General features: G+C 35.6%; 2 protein-coding genes across 3 annotated transcripts; one reads left to right on the top strand and one right to left on the bottom strand.

The window, feature by feature from the left end:
- Positions 1-12,416: 12,416 nt before the first annotated feature.
- On the bottom strand, positions 12,417-14,059 carry LOC145313581 (uncharacterized). The gene is made up of 2 exons (XM_080153044.1): positions 13,430-14,059; positions 12,417-12,838 (listed from the first exon to the last, which is right to left on the bottom strand). The coding sequence occupies exons 1-2, from the start codon at positions 13,946-13,948 to the stop codon at positions 12,554-12,556; spliced, it is 804 nt and encodes a 267-aa protein (XP_080009170.1). The 5' UTR covers positions 13,949-14,059; the 3' UTR covers positions 12,417-12,553.
- A 475-nt stretch (positions 14,060-14,534) lies between these two features.
- LOC145313580 (uncharacterized) lies at positions 14,535-21,690 on the top strand. Of its 2 annotated transcripts, XM_080153043.1 has the most exons (6): positions 14,535-15,483; positions 17,965-18,102; positions 18,637-18,780; positions 19,396-19,491; positions 20,373-20,464; positions 21,250-21,690. In XM_080153043.1, the coding sequence occupies exons 1-6, from the start codon at positions 15,454-15,456 to the stop codon at positions 21,323-21,325; spliced, it is 576 nt and encodes a 191-aa protein (XP_080009169.1). In that variant the 5' UTR covers positions 14,535-15,453; the 3' UTR covers positions 21,326-21,690. The 2 variants fall into 2 exon arrangements, 1 of the variants encoding a protein (XP_080009169.1); XR_013877418.1 differs by lacking the exons at positions 18,637-18,780; positions 19,396-19,491; positions 20,373-20,464; positions 21,250-21,690 and adding an exon at positions 15,883-16,011 and having other exon boundaries at positions 15,348-15,483.
- Positions 21,691-22,334: the final 644 nt, after the last annotated feature.

Genomic DNA, 22,334 nt, shown 5'->3' with positions numbered 1-22,334 from the left:
ATATCGTAAATAACGTAATAAAGACGTTTCTATTTTTTAATGCATCTTTTTAAAGACTGAAAATGTTTTGAAGTTTTGCTACTTATTGAGTTGTCATTCTTGTTTTAAATCTTTGAGCTAGATAAGGAAAACGAATGCTCAGAATACATTTTATTTTTTTATATTGTAAGTTTATCTAGGCAATGAATATTTCTAAATAAAAAAAATATGATAAAGATTAAGTGACAGATAGTAAGCCACGCGGGGCCCAACCCTAGCCTAAATGACTTTTTAAATCAATACTTAACCTAAAACAATCATCAATAATAATTATTCTTTTAAATAGTCAGTTATGGTCAACTTTCAACTATAGTGACATTACAAGCAGTTCTATAAAACACTTAACAATTTTTATCCAAAAAAAATATTGTACTATATACTATATCCCTGGCTTAACTCACCCCAAGAAACATATTTAATTAAATACTGTGTCAAATGCTTTGTTTTTGTCTAAAATTTAAAAATGAATGTTTTACAGTCTTTTTACAACGATACAATGCAATGCAGTAACTTTTATTAATTTACAATGTTTTCAGTTTTATGAAAAAAATACAAGTACGGCTTTGACCCCAGCCTCTTAAAGCTTTTACTTGAGACAATATTTCTTTCTATTATATATTGTAACATTTGTATTTTCCATTAAACAATATGAAGCTTTTTTTATGACTTTACAAAAATTAAATGGTAATTTTTATTTAAAATTTTTTTTGGTCAAAAAACTTCATAGTTTCATCCTTGAATGGAGTAAAATGTCAAAATTTCTAGTCAAAAAGTTCGGGTGTATATTTTCTATTTCAATATATTTCATATCAGTTCTATTTTTAGCAATTTTGTTGAAATAAAACATCAGTAAAATATGTTTCATTTGTATTGTATTGACTGCAGGCTACAAGTTTAATTGTATAATAAAGTATACCAATCCTATATTATAAAGTAATCATTGTCTAAGTGTATGTCTGCTAAGATATTATAAAAATTAACTTAGCATTACAGAAAGGACAAAAAGAAACGAATACTTTTACAATATAATTTGTGTTTGTCTAGTCTCTGTTTAAACCTGTGTTTTCTCTGATAGAACCATTATTTATGATTGCAGTGTTATTATGAGTCAGAAAATTTAAACAATGAATGCCTTTTCCATCCAGAGACAGTTTTATTATATAAAAATATATTCTATTATATAAAGTAGTAAGCGTTTTTTGTCTGTCCCGAAGAATCTAGCTAACCGCTGAACCGATATTGTTCTCCTTTACAGTGAAGCTTCTTATAGGTCTTGGGAAGGTTTTAAACTATTTTTGGGGAGGGTGTCTTCACCCCCTCCCCCCCCCCAAAAAAAAAATATTTTTTTTACTTTTTTGAAACTTAAATTTAAAATGAGATGAGGTCGACTTTTACCCCTCCCACCTTAGGTACCCCTAGAGGCGTCTAGGGGCGTAGACGCTAGTTGTTATATAAAATAGTAAGTTTTTTCCGATTTTAACGGAGCTGTAATGTCTATTTTTTTAGATTTACGTTTTAGGGTACTTCGAATACATAATCACCTAGTTGTTAGGGATTTAGTTGCTAATAGATGACTATATAGTAAAAAGGCAGTGCAATCAAATGGTTGGTTGTGTTATAAAGATATACTATCTTTTTGTGTTTACATTTCCTTTCCATGTATTGTCCTGCATAGAAAAAAAAAACTAATTTTACACTTTGTAACTACATTTCTTTTTATCTACAAGTCTTTGATGGAGGATTAAAGGGATTAGTCGTCTGCTTTTTGCTTTTAAGATTTAAAGAATACGTATGTAAAAGTATGTTTGTCTGCTTGTTTGTTTCTCTTCACCGAAGGAATTCGCAAACCGCAAGACTAATACGATACTCCTATACAGGGAAACCTCTCATGGGTCCTGGAAAAGTTTATAATTATTTTGGGGGAAGGTACCACATCCCTCCCAAGAAAAATCACCCCTGAAAAAAACCATTTTTTACCCTACTTTTTCTTTTAAAGCTTTTGATGGTAAAGATTGTAACTAAAGGTACTTTTAAAAGAAACTAATAACTTGGTCCCTAGCCTCGGATTAAACTATAACTCTTATACCTGTTTTGACACGTCATATGAAAAACTACACCTAATATTTCTTTTATTTTGCCTTGCACTAAATCTTTCATGAAGGCATAGATACAGGGATAAGTCAATAGAAATAAAATACCCTCCCTAATATTATTTATATTGGAAATGCTGCGTTCGGCAGTTGGTTTTTATTTGTTAAAAAAAGAGTCGTAAATCAATATATCAACCTGAAGCCCATTGATAAAGTTACAAATTAAATTTAGTTTTATATTTTTCCAGTTTAAAATTAGATTTTTACTTTTGATTTGAAATAATGTTAAAATGAGGAGTGATATTAGAATAGTAATCTGTCGCATCGTATTATTGACAGTTTCCGCAGATAGTAAAATGAAAATAAATCATACGATTAATTTCAGTTTAGTTTGCTCGGGTCTTCGGACCCTCTTGGCCAACTAAACTGCTATTGATTTTATATTCTTCATTTTATTATTTGTTGAAAATTGTTAGTAACACGATACAGTACATGATTTTTTTGTATGGCTCAGAACCGGTTCGAATCCAACGGATATTATACGGCTTCGAAGCCTTACTGGAATAGTTTCAAAGACTACAGTTGTGTCACCTGGCGAAAAATTATTTTTCCTCTAAATTTCCAATTGTCAAAATGTTCATTATTAATGCAAAAGAACGGCTATGAAGAAAACTGAGGACGAAAATATTAAATCTTCCTTTGTCCTATCCGAGTCTTCCTGCTTTTAATGCGTAATATCTGCACTATACTCAAAATCTCTTTTTTCTTACTTTTTGCCCTTTTGTGTACATATGTAAGTGTGTACAGTGTAGATCTATTTTTAGTACGTGTGTGTATGGGGGGGGGGGGGGTGAGTGAGTATGTGTGGGTGTGGGTGTTCTCATAAGTATATGGGCGAAGAAAACAAAAAAGTGAAATGTTGATAAAACAACCTCTCTGTCAAAAAATGTACTAAATATTCTATCTACATACAAAAACCCTGGACAATATATAGTGAATTAAGACAAAGGTAATCATTACTGATATGACTGATATGATTTTACTTTGACTTAATGTAGTTGCTTAGCATAAGTTTTAAATCATTTCTGTTTTAATTTTTTAAATCAATTATATAATATCGTTTGCATATTTTTTTAAGTTATTGTTTCAAAAAACTTTCTTTAAAAATCAAATAGTTTAGGTCAATTTGTTAAGCAATACTAACCCAATGTTTTTAAGCCAAATTCAAAGTTTCGTAGGCTACCATAGGATCTAGGGTTTTCTTATCCTTAAAAACCTTAAGTTCTACGAAAACCAAGAAACTTTATATGATTTTGCTCATTTTCTTTGTAGGAAGACATTAATTATAATTGCATTGTGTAATTAGGCAAGATAATTATTGATTAGCTTCACTCTGCTATACTGGTTCTCAGTGAGAGAGGGGACAATGGGCTGTTTATTACACTAGTCCCCAAAGTTTTATAATAATATTTTCTTATTTGTTAGCTTGATAACTTTGGTGATTTTTATTAGGTTTTTATTGGTTGGTTTATTTAGTTGCTGTCCAAACGTTTCCACCACTAATTGTAATCTACAGAAGGAGTAATTTTGTGTATCGTCATTGGGGATGTACACCAATATGTATCTTATCCATAAGTATCCCTGCTTCATTAAATCTAAAGTACTTGGTGTTTCATCACTTTCCAATTATTTTTATATCTAAAAAAGTTTTTATAATTGCAAAACTTCAATAAACAAGAAAGAGAACATCCAGAAAAGTGGAAAAGTCTGAAATCAAACGGTACAACACCGTTAATATGAATACTCGATCAAAATTGTTGCAAAATTCGGTTAGCGAGATCCTTTGCTACAGACTAAAGACATCCTATCCTGTTACTTTTTTGTAAGGATATCTTATATAAGAATATCTTATCTATATTTGATATTGTCAATCTCTTTTTATTATCTCTAGTATTTTACAACTTTATTATTTTCACGTCAGTTTTTCTACGATTGCCATAAATATTTTTTTGAAGAACACGACAACAACCAAATGTAGGTATTCTAATAATTTATTATCCATTATTTTATCCATCTTATAAAAAAGCAGTTTTTTTTAGTTTTTTTTTAATTTATTAACTGCACTGATTTGGATATAATAGTTTATACAAGATTGAAGATTTCATTAATGTTAAAATATTTTCTAAAAGGATAATAAAGGCTTTACTAGCATGATATTTTGTTAGATAGCTACTATAAAAAAAATATACACATATCTTATGAAAAGTAGCCATAGTTATGTATTTGTTGACAAGTATACCTACTTGATTTAGTTTTTTAAATTATTTTTTAAAAATCAAATTTATTTATATGCATTAAAGATTGATAAATCGTTTCACTAAATCACAAAGGATTGGCTGAAAAAAGTGAATCACAGAGCCTTGTATTAATAGTGTTCTTTTTTATTTTCGGGCTAAGCATATTTATTTTGCATTAATCTGTATCTCTACGTAAATCTTTTTCTTTAATGCGTGTTTTTATATTATTTGTTAAATGACAAAGTTCTTTGCCATGATAGACCATGGAGTAAGATTGACAAAGTTAGGCTTTACTTGTTAAGCTTTTAGGTTGGTATTACATCAACAAAAGACTGTAATAATAATTTGACAAATCTTATAAAAATTTCTTAGGCTAAGTTAGGCTTTCCTTGCCCTTACAGACAAGAAAATGAGAAATAATAACTTCTGGATTAGCCTATGAAATTTTATAGATTTAATAGATGATGTCATTAAATTGGCGTCATCATGTCAATAACAGCTACTTTTCTTATGATACTGTACAATTTAGTCGATAAAAACTTAATTTTCGGTATAAAAAATAAAGTCAGCAGATACCACTATTATTTGGTGCCATTTATTCGTCATAAACATACTTAGAAATGTTACTTTTTTAATTGTTTTTATAAACTGGTAAATATATTTTTGTATGTGTGTCTGTTCGCAAAATATTCGCTGACCCTTGAAAAATTGATTTCTCTTTTATTGGAAGCTTTATATTGGACATTCACAAGTTTATACCTTTTAAAAAAAACAATAAATTTACAAAATACAAATGAGTAAACCAGTTTTAGGACAATCTAAAGTTTTTAATTTAGACATGCAAAATGGGCCAATTTATCTAAAAAGTTTTGTAAAAACAGGCCAAACTAATTTTTTACATTAAATGTTACCTAGGAATATAAATATTTAAAGAAATAAAAATGACAAAATGTATTTTGTTGTTCAGAAGGAGATATCAATGGCAGAAAAGTTATAATTTCTCCATTACTTAAAAGGTCCGAACAATATTTCAATAGAAAACCTAATGAAGAAACTAACAAACACTATAGAAAAAGAAAAAATATCGGACAAAGTTTTAATAATTTTAAATTTAGCTTGCTTAAGATATTTATAGCCATTGTAAAGTCTTTTTTAATATACTTACAACCCTTATCAAAATTAAACCTTATATTTTTTATTCATGATTATGTCAAATAGTTTATTATTTAATTAATATTCACTAGCCGCGCAAATTTAACACAACCCATGAGCTTCACAGTTTAGAACCAAATAAGAAGACCCATGCGATCACACACGGTCAAAATTTTGTTAAACTCCGTCGTTTCTCTTCCCTTGCCCACTTATTTTCTGTGTGTGTGTGTATGTGTGTGTGTGTGTTTGTGTGTGTATGTGTGTATGTGTGTGTGTGTGTGAGTATGGTTTTCTCTCTCTCTTTCTCTGAGAAGTTTACATTCGGAGTGGACATATTCTCCGTTACAAGAGGACAAAGATTTATATCTACCCTATTGGCACAGACAGACAGACACACGGACAGACAAACTCAAATACAAATCTACATAAAAACACATGAAAAGTCCATCTTGTTAACAGCGGGGCAACTTTATAGTCTTTCTTTGATCGTCCTTCCATGTGTCTACTTTAGATTATTAGAAGCATATTATACATATTCTTTGTTGAAGAATGGTTGAAGAAATCTTACCCTTTATCAGCTAATTTGCAGATTTTTTAAAGTGTGTTTCTGTATCATAATGAGAAAAAGGCGATCGACAAATTAAATGAAACCTGAACTTTTACGTAATATGTTTTAGTATTTTTGCACTTATTGATTTCCTTTATAATAGTTGCTATGGCACATATACTCTAGGGGGTTCGGAGGGGGGGGGGGGGGGGGGCGAATGTTGGCTATTGTTTAGGCTGGTATCATAGCCCCTAGAAAAAATAGCCTGAAATTACCTCAGTGCCTATGAAAGAAATGACGTCATACAATGCAAATGACCAATAATAGGCCAATATAGGCTATATTACCAATGGCAGGCCAGTATCTAATTTAAATGACCAATGGTAGGCCAGTATGACGTCATTTTTATAGGTACTATAAAAAGCTTCCCACAGGATATTCCGTAGAAAGGTTTGTGAAAACTTTAAGGACTGACATATTATGTTTATGCTCAATGTTCCCTATTGATATTAAATAGTTTGTCTATTTTATGCACATTATTTAGCAGGCCGTGTTATCATTTCAACACAAACACTTAAAAAACTGTTTGACTTGACAGTCAAATCAGAGTATTGATCCAGATATTAATATGCTAAAACAATTAAAGTATAAATGCATAAAGAGATAGACATTGCAATTTTTAAATATCACTAGAGTTTTACTATCATTTTACCTTGTGTAAATCATAAATCACAATTTTGGAGATATTATTATTTTTGTGCAATTGATAAATAAGCGGTAATAATTGCACCCCATTTAGAGTCATTATACGATGGGTGGATAAATCTTGCTTCAATTTTTTCAGTGCATGTTTTTTTGCTATGGATATGTAAGCGGTAATGATGGCACCACATTTAGCATCATTAAAAGATGGATACTTAATTCAGAGTCAGATTTTGTACAGTACATGTTTTTTACATTTGTTAATATGTACAAAACATAGTGTTCAATTCAATTCAATTCAATTCAATTCAATTTTATTTACCATAAGATCCAACAAACCCCTGATCTTGGACAATTCTCCGCCATCAGGGCATAAATAATATATATTAATATACAAGATATATAGTACATATATCAATTACATTTAAATAAAACATGATGGTTTATTATTTATTACCCATCGATTCATCATATATTTAATAATGGTTAAAATAACATGAAATATAAATGATCAATTTGCGGATGTTGCCCTGTCGAAATAATCAGGTGCAGAATCGTAGCCCTGAGGCTGGTGCACGCCCTTGATGGAATTAGGGCGCTATCGCTGGCCGATTATCCCGACTTTGAATTGATTTGATCGTGCGCTGTTATAAATAAATCAATAAAAATCCGCTATTGTGTTCAAGAGTGATCCCTATACCCCCAGCTTTCTCAGGTCAACCGCCGTCATTGGGTATCCCCCCACCGCCATGGAACGTCATCAGATGCATACTAAAACAGGTTAATACAATTTAAAGGTCCTAGGACCAATAAAAAAAGTTATCAGAAGAAAGAACGATCGCTTGGATGAATGAGTCCCATTATTATGATATTATACATTACGGAAAATTGTTCTAGAATAAATATCTTAAGAAAATTCTCTACACTAAGACATTCATTCCGAGAACCATATTAGAACTTAATGAAGTTAAGGAGCGTTAAAAAAACCCATTAAGAGCTTACCCGAGGAGCTCAACAATTAAAAAATAAAATAACTTAAGTAAACAACTTAAGTAAAACATCTTAGAACAAGCAAGCAAAACTAAAAACTTAATGTAAGGAATGTTTGCGATGAGAATAAGTTTCTTCGGGGAGCAGAGATTAAGTTTTTCGAGGAGAAAGAGTTTAAGTTTTTTCGAGGATAAATGTTTGCGAGGAAGTATTAAAAAAACTCAGTCTAAATTTCTTAAAACAGGTTAGCAAAACTAAAACTTGGCGTATGAAGTGTTTGCGACAAGAATAAGTTTCTTCGAGGAGCAGAGATTAATTTCCCCGAGGAGAAAATAATTTTTAGTTTAAGTTTAAGTTTTCCGAGGATAAAGTTTGCGTGGAGAATTTTCGAGGAAGAAGAATTTTACGAGGAAAGATTAAAAAAACTCACTCTAGGATTTTCTCAATCAAAATAATAATAAATACTTAATTGTCAATAAATGATTCCTGCTAAGAGGCTAATAGGATTAATCTAGCTAAGTACCTATGCATAAACTATCATAAAGATAAAAGCAAACAAAGCTGTTAATTAAGTTAAGTTAAGTTAGGTTAATTAGGTACTTAATAAAAAATTTGACAATTAAGGCAACGAATTGAGTAACCGTGGCCGCAGCCCCGCCCCGTCATGCCCCTAATAAGGTGTCTTCTCTGGATGAATTTAAGTATGACTAATATTAATACACAAAAAATAATTTTATCCTTCCACGGAGGACATACATAGGTTGTCTTCTCTGGATGAATTTTAGTGTGTGATTGGTGTATTAACACAAGCTCACTCTATCCCTCCAGGGATGATTTGTATATAGAGCAGAACGGGACAGAATCTACATACCAACATTTCTCATTTCGCCCTCAACATACTAAGTATCATTCTCGAAATCCTGTAAAAAAACAAAGATTAATAAAGAAGTCATAGTTAGTATAAGACTAGTCACAACAGTATAAGCTCAGAATTAAGTCTAATTAATTCAAATCTAATCGAATCAGATCCCTACGCGTCAACACTAAGAAGTTAAAAATATTAAGATTATAGTATAACAGAGCTAGCATGTCACAACCAAAAATTACTCAATATTATTCAACAAGTAGTTGAATGTTCTTTTTTTAAACAATTTAAAATCTTGAATTGATTTAAGTTCCTCAGGTAGGGAATTAAAAATTAAAGGAAATTGAATTAAGGGTAATTTAAAGATATAATTTTTAGTTGTAACATCCACATTAAGATCCTCCCTATTACGGGTATTGTACTGGTGCAACTGATGTCTATATTGCCATGTTCCATCAAAAATGTCAGGTTGCTGACCATGTAAGTATTTGTGCATAAAAAGCATGATATGAAAATCCCTGAGCTCCTTAAAAGGTAAAATTCTTAGTTGTTTGAACAAAGGACTACTGTTGGCAGTGCTGGAGCTATTGGTAATAATCCTAACACACTTCTTTTGAAGTTTTTTTATGATATTGCATTGACCATCAGTTACACCAGTAAAAATGATAATGCTATACTCAATTATACTATGTATGTAAGCGAAATACAGCATCTTAAGATGCTGCATGTCAAGGACGTGTTTCATGACGCGCAGGGAAAAGATTGCACGCTGTAACCTCCTGTGAATCTCACCCCAGTGGTAGGTAAATTTCAGCTTAGGATCTAGCCTTATACCTAAATGTTTTGCCCACCTATTGTTTTCGTCATCACTATCCTCGTCAATCCTGTCTAACTTAATAATCTTATCTGCCACATCCTCCCCATGATTGTTGGTATTTATGAAAACAGGAAAATCAGCAATTAAATTAAGTTCATTTTCAGAAAAATTTTGTCTTGGGGTTTTGAATAAGATGATTTTTGTTTTTAAAGAATTTATGATCAACTTATTAGCTGCATACCAATCATTGGCTTTGGGTAGCACTTCATTTAATTTTTGTATTAAGTTTATGAAATTATCACTTTTTAGAAAACACAGTGTGTCGTCGCAGAAGAGATTAAAGATGGCATCGCGGCAGCTGCTCTCGAGGTCGTTGATGAACACTAGGAACATCAACACCCCGAGGCAGCTGCCCTGCAGGATGCCAATCAATATCTCGACCAGGCTGGAGGAGTACACCCCTCCAAAAAAGACTTTCTGCTTACGACCACTGAAATAGCTGCGGAACCAATTAAGTACATTTCCTCTGATTCCATAGTGATAGAGCTTTGCCAATAATATGTCGCGGTCCACTAAGTCGAAGGCCTTCTTGATATCAAGCAGCAAAATACTGCATACTTGATTATCAATGAAGGCCTTCGCTACAAGATTCATTAAATTTAAGACATTATGGCTGGTGTTAAACCTCCTACGGAAGCCAAACTGCCTACTGCTGAAAAATTGCCTCTCATCCAAAAAGTCATACACAGAACTGTAGATATACCGTTCTAATGGTTTTGAAAATGACGCTATCATGAAAACGCCTCTATAGGCTTCAACCAATGAGATAGGGCCATTCTTATAAACAAGGACAACTTTACTGATCTTCATAAGATCAGGAAAGATGCCCCTGTTAATGCTTAAGTTATAAATATGCTGCAGCGGGGCCGTAATCGGCCCCGCTGTCCTGCAGATTAATTTCATAGAGATGCCATAATAATCTTGAGAATCTTTAGGTTTAATGCTTGTAATTAGTTCAAAGGTTTTTTGCAGTGAGAGAGGTCCAATAAAAATACTATCATCAATACGGGGGGGGAGGAATTCACGAAAGTTTCTAATAGTTGTAGGTATACTAGGGGTTAAATTTGTGCCAAGGTTTCCAAAAAAGGTATTAAACTGATTAGCAATTTCTTGCTTGTCAGTAATACGAGTATCATTAATTTCAAGGTAATCCATCTCCTTGGTATGTTTTTTAACCCCCAATACTTCCCTAAAAACCCCCCACAACTTACGCCCATCTCTCCCTGCATCCTTTATTTTATTTTGGTAATAGATTTTCTTTGCACGACGTATACTTCTAAAATACTCGTTACGATATGCATTGTACCTAGCTTTATTAGTTTCAGAAGGGTCATTTATTTTGATTTTATATAAAGTGTTTTTGAATTGCTTGCATTTCAAAATGTGATTATTAATATAAGGCTCTTGAGGAACCTTATTTTTATTATTTCTAATAACAACTTTGGGACAATGCACATCGTAAAGAGATATATATTTTTTTTAAAATATTTCATAAGCAAGATCAACATCCTCCACATCTGTAACCACAGACCAATCAGTATTGTTTAAAGCATTGCAGAAATTATCATAATTTTCATCAGAAAGTAATCGTTTGGTGAAATTTTGATCTTTTTTAGGTTTTTTAAAATTATCTTCAAAAAAAGTTGCTACAGTAAGAAAATGATCGGAGTAGTCTGTGGGTACTATCATGGATAAAGCCAAGTTTTGAATAAAATTTTTACAGCAAATAAGGTCCAATAAGCTATGACTATGATTTTGTATACGTGTTGAACGTAACACAACATTTATGTATCCATAAATGATTAAATTGTCTAAAAATTGTGAGGCAGAGCTACCCGACACTACTGACTGATAAAGATTTATATTCATGTCGCCCAACAAAAAGATGGGACAGGTAAGATCATCAAGCCTATCAAACAAATCTAGTAATTTCTCAAAAAATAGCTGGACATTATCTTCACCAGGGGTCCTATACAAACTAATGACAATGGCTTTGAAATTTTTGTAACTAATTTTTAAAATGAGACATTCGAAGATTGATTGCTCAAAAAAATTTGGAAACATTTCCACAACTTTAAATTTTGACTGGATGTAAAAGGCAACCCCACCCCCTTTTCCTATAGGCCTTGGCTTAGAAAACAATTCATAACCCTGTAATTGAATTAAATTTAAATTGCTATTGCTCGATAGCCAGGACTCCTGGATACTTAGTATGGCAGGTTCAATGCCATTATTCCTATAGTTGTTCATTGACGTACAAATTTCTGTAAAACAGGACTGCAGAGATCTGCAGTTAAGGTTAAAAATAGTAAAGGTTGGCCTATTAAGTTCATTTATTTTGCTTATAACTTGTTCTTTATTAGCATAAAAGGATTCAAAATTAAGCTCCTCGGCAAATTCCGAAAAAAGGTCACCATAAATGCGTGACGTAATATCATAATTGGGATTCTCATTCATCCTTGCAATAGAACTATCTACCTGACAAACCATGCTTTTAAGGTATACATCCAATAACCGTTCCACAACTGATAAGGTTCTCCCTCCAACATTGGCCTCCCTGAGCGTCCCGTGTACCAGTCACACCCTAGAACACAATTATATAAATACATAATAAATAACGTTAGTGTCCTACCCATTCTTATTATGAGTAAGATTTTACCTACATAACGTTTTATTTTAAATTATTATCATTATTAGGCTAAACTTATGACAATGTATTATAATAATCCATTAAAGCCTATTATAGTTTTATATTCGTTATTACACTTTACACAATGTAATCAAGGATTGAATTAAAATTATTAGCTCATATTCACATTAAGGGTTAGTAGATAGTGTTAGTAGAGTTTATCAAAAAGTTGGAAATGATGGAAAAAACGACTGCTAACTATTACTGCTACTTAAATGTTCTCAAAACATAGTGTGAAAATGAAGGCTGACTACTATATCACTATATAGTGATTATAATTGATAAAAAGACAACTATACTGTCCTTCATATAGGTGCTGATGATGTGCCCGCTGAATCCTTGGCTGCTGCTGCTGCCGCTGTCACCGCTCTGGTACCTGTAGGAGGCGAAGGACGTGCTGGCTCGGTGGGGGCTGAAGATGTAGGGGCTGAAGATGTAGGGGCTGGTACTGCGTTGGCTCCAGCTGCCGCGCCGCCAAGTGGCGGGAAATCACCTACTCCGGCTCCAGCTTCCTCAGCACGTGGGACTAGCCCAGGGTCAGCACCTCCTTCCTCAATGGGACCCTGCTTGGACACATACTGGTCAGCGATCTGAATAAGTTCCGAAATATTAATTTTAAGTTCTTTGAATAAACTATGGTTGGGGACGTTTGATTCATAGGCACTTAAGACAAGAGATTTGGCAGAGAGCAGAGAATTAATCTCGGGCAGGGGCTCCAACAAGCCGTTGAGCGTAGGGGCGAATGGGTTAAATACTTTAACCCATTTCCCTTTATAGCCCTTGGGCATGAAGGAAACCCCCGCATTCGTAGTTTTACACTTATGGGCAATGCCCGCTTGATGGAGAAAGGACATTGTTTGGCGATTGACGTCGGCGAGATCGTGACTGACTCTCAAACGGACATTGCTGTCATATTTGCAGGCCGCAGCTGCATTTGACCATTGGGAACGGTCAGCAGCCCTCTTTTCAAGCGCAGCCAAATGCTCACGTTTGTTCAGCATGAACAAGTACATGCATCTGCGGCTAAAAAAACGAAAAATCATTGGAGGGACAGCTCCCTTCTTGCCGGGCCCCAAGGGGTGGGCATACTCGACGCAAGCAAAAAAATCTGTGTTGAAGGGCGCGGCGCGGCCAGAATCAATCATAGATTGTAATACCGGTTTCACTACATCTGTGAATACCTCTACAACATCCGGGGTCTTCTGTCTCCAGGGGCATTGATATCCATATATCCGTATTGCCCAGCTGCGTTGCCTCTGTTCGCGCTTAACCGCCTGAATTAAATGGTGATAAGTAAGAAATTTGTCGCATTCTCTGTCTTCAGTCCTAAGTTTGAGATATAGGTCAATCTGGGTTTCAACGGACTTAATCCTAAGATTAGTGGCTTCGTCGGTAGTAAGGGAGGGATCGGATAATTGGGCCCTAATATCGTCAATGTCTGATTGATATTTCCCCTGTAAACTCTCAATTCTCTTACCTATAGACTGTAGCTGATGGTTCACATTCTTGAAACTTTCCGCCGCCTGATTAGTGTGCTCCTTAATTTTTAAAGAAACACTTTCATCAATAAGGGCTCTCATCTTGAGCCAAGCTTCAGGGTTCAGATTGACACCGCCGGCACTATCTGCCGACTCCAAATCGTTTTCACAATCGGCTAAAGTAGCCTTAGTAGCCTTTGCTTTAGTGACACGTGTGCTCATCGTTCCAAGGATAGAGTTAGACTAAGAGATTAGAGAGAGTTATACGGACGGGGGGAAATACCTGACCAATGACGTAGGGTTTACCAATGTAAGCGACCAATGAGGAGACGCCAGACATCCAGCACAACCAATCACCAGTCGCCACCAGAATCTTTTGACCAATCACAGGCTTCCAACAGTGTAAGTGTGTGTGTGTGTGTAAGTGACACGTAGGTTCTCCTCCACTAGTGTTGATGGAGTGGGGGGGAGAAGGGGGGTGGTAGCAATACTCAAGAAAGGGGTAGAAAAAGGGTAGCTGATCTACATGAGATGTGTATCGCTTGACGGACACTAACTAACTAACTAACTAACTTAAAACCAATATTGATTTTAAAGTTTTACATTCTATAATCAGTATATTAGTGGAAATTCGCCCTCACACTTTTAAAATTTGCGTACAATCTTGATCATCTGGGTGTCTGTCATCCATTATACAGAATTATCAAATATTACAAAACTATTATACTATAAGAGATAAGTGCAATAATAATCAATGTTTGTGAAAAAATACAAAATCTAATCAGGAGAATATAACTAATGTGACGTATGAGGGGATGTACAGACAGACTGGAATACGAGTATAGAGTAGCTCCGATACAATTTAATAATCAATAATCTAACAAAGTATTTCTAAAAAATACACATTTATTAAACAATTAAAACTGGTTAGAAATAGGCAGATTAATGGGATTATTATTATAGGATATATTTAATATGATATCAATTAAAGGCTTGGACGTCCTGTTTCTTAATTAGGTAAGAAACGACGTACTTGAACACGTGGGAAATATAGATACCGCCAGCCTAGACATATAGGCTTGTATCTAACCGAATGCAGACGGGAGGAAGCGTATTCACTCTTTGGCCTGCAACAATCAACTAGCCCTCAACACAGCAGGATGGAGTATGGTGGCGGTTACAAGTGGAGGTCTGACTCAGCCAGAGAATTATAGGAATGTGAACAGGGATAAGGATACATAAACTTGGGTGTTGATTACCACACTTGCCCCCTCTGAGGGAATATGAAATATTCCCTCACAGTTGACCTGCACGCCGGCTTCTGCGGGTTGATGTGGTACTCGCAGGTTCTTCGATTGCGGCCATAGCCCTCTCTACGATATCCACAGGATTGGGTTCAGCGGGAGTAGGATTTTCTGGAGCTGCTGGAGGCTCTGGAGCAACAGCATTCTGGAGGGCTAACATGCCCTCACAGGGAGCCGTGGCTACTGGATCTTCAGAGGCAGCGCCAGCCTGCGGATTAACAGGCAGATCAATTCCAGATGGAAAGAGCTCACTGATTTGAGCATCGAGCTCTGTGTCACTGTTTTCCTCTGCAGGATCCAGGACCTCTGGATTGCCTTCTCTATCGGTGGGCCTGTACTCATCAGAGCACTCAGAACCGCCATAATGGGAGATCAGCTCAACTCCATCATCATCTGGCCGGGGTACGTCCCCAGCGGGAAGAGATGCCTCTATGGTTGCCACATTCTGCCCAGGTACATTCATTACATTACAACGAGTATTAATATATTTAATTACCCTGTCAGAGTTTTGGTCCAACAGTCGACTAGTGGCCTCAATAACCGTGGTCATTCGTGATTTTAACTCAATGGTCGAGTCCTCAGAGACGGTGCGAATTTTGTCGCGCAAAGTTTTGCGGTTTCGCAGTAATTCTGCGGAAATTTCAATAAGGCGCTTGCCATGTTGTATATATGCTTTCTCAACAAATGAAGCATTGCTAGCAATTTTAGTTTCCAGACTTCTCTGGAAGGGGAGAAGAGCTTCCTCCATTGCTTCTTTTACAGTGGAGGATAGGACTTTTTTCCATTCCTCAGCGGTCACCCAAAAAGCCTTAGGCTCACTTTTGCTTTCTGCTAATGTCTCTTTCTTTTTAGGGGGTAATGGAGGCGGTTGAATTTCCACCTTAGCCTTTTTGGCTACTGGGCCGCCGCTGCCTGTTGGTGTTGGCGGACGTTTTTCTACCGCTTTTGGGGCAGATTTTACGGCGACTACCTCCAATTCAGGTGAGGCACTACGTTTTGGTGGCGATTCCACCCGATTTTTTTGCGGTTCCCCTCCCCTATTTTGTTCCATTAGAGGCCTGGTTCTAGGCCTGGCTTTATCGGAATATTCGTTGGCTTCTAAGTTTTTAGCCTGCCGCAATTTTTCTTGCAAGTCTAGGAGTTCCTTTGGAACATCTTTTCTCGCGGTGCGGTAAACGTGGATTGATTTTGAGACACATTGCAGTTCACTGAGGTTTTCAGGGTTGCGCGGCGGTTTTACACGCGGCTGATACCTGTTTTCATCAGGTTCATAGTAGGCTTCCTCAGGGCCGCCCTGGGGATAGCCATGATTGCTGTCATAGTAATAGTCCTCTTCATTGTAAAAGGGTGCCTCTTCATATTCTCGACGGTATGAAGAGTGACCGGCCCCATGGGAGTGGTGAAAACCCCTTGAAAAATTCCGCCTGGGATATCCTAAAACAAAAATAATAAACTTAAAATTAAGGGTCATTAATTCCTTATACCGAATAAGGAAATATTTTTACAAAGACGACCTTTAGGGACGACAATCTTATAGGTATATATGCTTGATACAGGTCGTCCGTTTTTGAGGGGATTAGTTTTCCCCATTATTTGTAAAATCCCGCAATTCGTGTGTTTCACTCGTACCTCCTTCTTTGTACGCGTGAATTTTGGTGCAGGCTAATATGTAAATAATAAAAGCGACGCATAATAACGACCCTATTCCTGTAAGGATGGCTGCTACTACAAGCACTATATGATACCAAGTACTGGATAGAAAATCAACCACCTTATGATACGTTTGAATAAACCAGGAGTCAGTTATTTTTACTTCAAAATTATTGGAGTCTGCGGCAAGTTGGCTGAGGTATAATTCCTCGGCACTTTCTGAGAAATTAGTTTTTTCTAGGCTTTGCCAAGAATGATATAGAAATAAGCTAATCGGTTTATCCATAAGATATTGATTTACATTTAGTATTTGCATACCCTGCCCTTGATTACCAAGGAATTTTCCTTGGTACAAATGTAAGAAAATTGGATTTTCGGCACATTTAGTCGGGGTTAAATGGGTGGTATTAACCAATCTGCGTGAAAATGGTGATATTCCCATAGTCTTATTATTGATTGAAACCGAAAAATGATCCACAAAACAGGGTAAATTTTCTCCCAAAGAAACATTGATTTTAAGACTGTCGCACTGTATTACTAAATCCAGCTCACCGAGCGCCCTAACTAGTTTTTTACGATGAGTCTGAATACTGCTTTTAGACAGAAAATGGTTCTGTAAACAGCGAGTTTCGGGGACAATTAATTTGTTATATTGTTGGTAGGAATAGAAAATCTCTAGTGGTAACATATCATCTTTTTCTTTAGCGTTTAAGAGTGGGAAATATGGTTTTATAGAATTTGTGAACCATACCATTAAGTTATCAATATTAGTTTTGTAATAAAATAATTCGGGAATTAGACTTTCAAAATGTTTTTTATCTTTAAGTTCTAGTGCTAGAGTAATTTGGGGATCGATCACTAGATATTTTTGGGCACCCTGTTCTCCTTCAAATGTAAACAATGAAATATTAAAGATGTCTACCGTTCGCCAAGGAGAAGTGAATTTTTGTGCGCTATCAGTTTTATCATCTGAGATAATTCTATCGTAGCCTATTCTCAGATTGTGATCTAAACAATTGTTTCCCACCCAGTGACTGCCCAGGTAACAGCCCGCTTTTGTTTGTAATAATTCAACAGGCTCAGCCTGGACCCCTATTTGTTTTTCCTCAAATGTCCCAGGGATAAAAATGCCGTTAATGTTTACGCCGTTCCCCTCGCAGGCGGGGTCGATGCCGTTAAGGATGTTGTTGGGGTAAGTAAGTGTCCCGTTTACCAGGAAACGCGTGTATGACATCTGGTGTTCATACACTGAGACTGATTTCCCTTCAAAGTTAAATATTTTAGTTTTGGACATGGTGTAACAGTCTTCATAAGTTACGAGGTTCGGTATCTCTACAAGTGCTGGAGCAGCGAGGTGTATGTGGCTATATCTGCCACAATACCAGTAATGAGTACTGGTTCGGAGGTGGCAACGAATTCCAGGTATAATTTTTCTTTCAACCTTTTGCAGCAGGTGAAATTGTTTTTGTTCAATATTAGTAATATTAAGAAACGCAGCGCATTCAGAGATTTTCAAACGCGGATTTTCGTTTGCTACACATTGAGTCGCATCTATTTGTATTATTTCGGACGCATTTGATTTTGCCAAAATAATAAAAAGCCCCAAGAATCCCAAAATAAATTTACCTCGAGCTCCTGGTGCCTTTGCCAAATGATGCTGCATTTTAATTTTTATGCTTCTCGTTTTTCTCTGAAATATGTTAATTAGTTAGTTTTAACATATATTTTTTTGTTTATTTTCGTTATTATACATACGTAGATTAAGCTATATACATTTGCCACCTTGGTTTTATATAATACATTTATATACATTTTATTTCTTCCTTTTAATTGGGTTATGCAGTCCGATTTGGACATGTATGCGGTTATCCCCCCCTTGTGACCTAGTTTTTCTTTCTTCTTCTAATATATACTTGGGTACTATGCTTTGTTTGTTAACGTTAATAACCTTTTCAGGGCTGGATTGTTTGGGTCTTTGTGCGAAGAAAGAAGCCTCGGACGGGACGGTTTCTTCCAAGAAACTATTTTCGACGTGAATTTGGGGACCGGATGACCGATCTGCGCCAGGGGGTTCTTGGTCTTTGGGCTGTGACTCAAATGGTGAGTTATTTTCCATTATATCCCCTCCCCCATCACAATCCACCTCCCCCTGGGGTAAATCCTGACTAGTTTCAGGGTTCCCTTCTATAAAATCGTCACCATCGTTATCTACTGTCTACTTATCTAAATTTCAGGGTTCCCTTCTATAAAATCGTCACCATCGTTATCTAGGTAGGTAAAATCGTCATTTTCCATACCTTTATTATCGTTTATTTCGGTTTGCCCGGTATTATCTATTGTTAAGGTTATTTCCTCAGACGGGACGATTTCCTCAATAGGAAAGACGTTAAAGGAAAGTGTTTCCCCCAATAATTCTATTTTAGAATCTATTTTCCGTATTTTATCTCTACTAACAACTTGGTTAGTTTTTATTGGATTTGATCCAAAGGGACTGAGCTCAAAAAGGGCCTCTGAGAATTTTTTTGTTACAATAAAAGGACCCCCATAGAAAGATTGCAATTTTTTACTGACCCCTATCTTGACTAGGTTAAAAAATGCAAAGACCACGTCGTTAACGAAAAGGGGAGATGAAGCCTTCCTAGATTTATTTTGAAACTCTAAATAGATCTTAGATTTTTTGGAAACCTGTGCAATAATTTCTTCCAAATTTTTTAGGTAGTTCAAGTAAGACCTGCAGTCAATGTCCTGCCTTTTCTGCAAGATTGGAGAAAAGAAATCGAGATTGAGAGTTGGTTGTCTGCCGAACATAAGGTAATATGGCGTATACCCCGTTCTTCTAGACGTACTAGAGTTAATTACAAAAGTGGTCAAAGCTAATTTTCTTGCCCAGTCTTTACTTTCGAATCGGTCATCGGATCTTAGACCTGCATAAATGCTTTGATTATGCCTTTCACATGGGTTACTATTAGGGTTTCTTGGGGGAATAAGTTTAGTTTCGATACCTAGTTCCTCCATAACTTTTTTGAAAACTTCCCCAGTAAAATTTGTTCCCCTGTCACTTCTCAATGACCGAAATAAGCCGTAGATGGGTACCACCTGTTCAAGGATGACCTTCACCGTGCTTTCCACGGTGGCGTCCTTGATGGGGTGAGCGATAATGTACCTAGAGAATAGGTCAACAAGGATAAATATGTAACGGACATGTTGTCCTTGAAAATAGTTAGGGGTTAAAGGACCGATAAGGTCTACGGACACCTGGCCAAAAATCTCGTGACTAATGGCTGAATGGGTGATAGGTTGCTTGTGTTTAGGTACCTGCCCTATTTTTCTTAGGCAGGTAATACAATTTTTGATGCGTGATTCGACAAACTTATTAATTCCTATAAGGAAGAATCTTTCATTTATCTTGCGTGTTGTTTCGTTAACCCCCTTGTGACCTATACTATTATTATGTGCCAATTCAAAAACTTTATTATATAATCCAATGGGTACGACGGGTCTTTCAATGAATGTTCCATTGCTAAGAGGTTGTCTAAATATTAGAAGTCCTTCCATAACGTATAAATGTTCTATTAATTTAAAAAGGACCTCTTTCCGGCCGGTTAGTTCAGCTTTTTCAAAGCTCGACAACTTCTTTTTTTCGAATATCCACCTACGAATTTCAGATAATACTTGATCTTTTTGTGTTTCAGATTGCCAAACATTGTTCACACCGACTTCCGAAGCCGAATGTAACTCAAAAATCTGGTCTTGGTATGGGCAATCCTGTTCATAAGGATCCAAGGTAAATGAGCTAGTACATTTTTCACAATCGGTTTCCTTATGTTCTTTGCATAAAAATTGCCCTCTAGATAGATTGTCGGCATTGCAATGGTCCCTACCCTTTCGATGAATTACTGTAAAGTCAAAACTTTGGATGAAGAAAATCCATCTCAAAGTTACACCATTTATTGTTCCTTTTTGCCATTTTTTGTAATGAACTAAGGAAATCGAATCTGTACGCACAATAAAGTTTCTGAATCTTAAATAATGAAGAAAGGTTTTAAGAACAAATACTAGACATGCTAATTCGCCTTTATAACTTGGATAATTTTTCTCTGCCCCGTTACATTTTTTGGAACATATTCCAATAATTCTTTCTTCCCCCCCCTGGTTTTGGCTGAGAATTCCAGCGAAATAACTCGTAGAAAAATCTACGTCTACTATAAAGGGGTTAGGATTATCCCACTGGGGATAGCCTTTACTTATAGAATTTGAGAACATATTTATGAAATTTTCCCAATCTTTTGATAGGGAATTGGTCCATTCGATAACTTTATCGTTTCTGTGTTCGTCTAGGGTACAAGAATTTTTTGCATAGGATGGGAAATAGGCCCTATAATAATTGGAGAAGCCCAGGAAACGCTGGAGTTCCTTGCCTGTCCTGGGCCTGCTCCAATTTTTAATTTGTTCTAAATATTCGGGGTTCATTTTAAGTCCTTTGGAACTGACTATATGACCTAAATATGTACATTCGGATGTGAAGAATTTACATTTGGCTAGATTTAACTTAAGTTTTGCTATTTTTAGGACTCCGAAGAGTTTTCTGAGATGTTTCAGATGTTCCTCAACATTCTTTGAGAATATAATAAGATCATCAAGGTAAGATATTATAAATTCATATAAGCCAGGGATAAGGGTTAGGACTCTGTCCATCAAGTGGCAGAAAACACTTGGCGCGTTACACAGTCCGAACGGCAGTTTCTTGAAAAGATACTGCCTGTTAAGGGCTGTGAACGCTGTCAAGTGTTTACTTTCCTTCGAAATGGCTAGCGCATGGAATGCGCTAGTCAAGTCGAGGGTGGTAAATACATTACCAGTGCCTAATTTTTCTAAATTACTAGAAATCAGGGGAAGGGGCCAATTAATTTTTCGTGTTACACTATTAAGCGCACGAAAATCGATAACGAACCTAAGCTTGCCTTCCCCCCCAGCCGTTGGTTTTTTCTTTACCGCAAAGATTGGGGAGGACCACTCGCTGTAGCCCTCCTCAATGACGCCCCCCCTTAGCCAATTTTCAATTTGTTCTTTTAATTTGGCTTCGTATAATGGGTTTAATTGAATGTTTCTAGCCTTAATAGGTTTAGCCCCGGGGATCAAGTCTATTTTATACTGTAAGAGATCGCAGTTACCGATATCGGCATCGTCAACCGAAAATATATCAAAATGATCAAGGCATAATTTTACTACCTTTTCCTTCATCCCTGGGTTATTTTTGATAAGATCACTATTTTCTAAGTCTAATTTTTCTTTAATGAATTTAATTCTTTTAAGAAGTGTAGTTCCTGATAATTTATTTATTTGATTAATACTTTTATTGCAGGAATTTGGGGAATCCGATTCGAATTCAAAGCAATATCCAACTTTAACGTTATCCAATAAGGTAATATTTTTTCCTGCTAAATTGACAAAATTTACCCAACATTCTCTCTTTTCATTTACATTATAAATACCCTCCATAAGCATTAAGCCGTTATGGCTTGTCATTTTAGAATTATTTGGGGATATATACAGCTTCCTATTTTTCTGATGAATAGGAATTGTTATCATTGTTGTATTCCCCCCCGGCAAGAATGTTGTTTTCCTTGCTAATTTTACGCATGTTTTATTTTGTT

This window comes from Acartia tonsa, chromosome 3 (assembly GCF_053477335.1).
Source record: "Acartia tonsa isolate MP-2025a chromosome 3, ASM5347733v1, whole genome shotgun sequence".
NCBI lineage: Eukaryota > Metazoa > Arthropoda > Copepoda > Calanoida > Acartiidae > Acartia > Acartia tonsa.
Note: the sequence above shows the minus strand (reverse complement) of the source record. Positions and strands in the feature narration are given on the sequence as shown.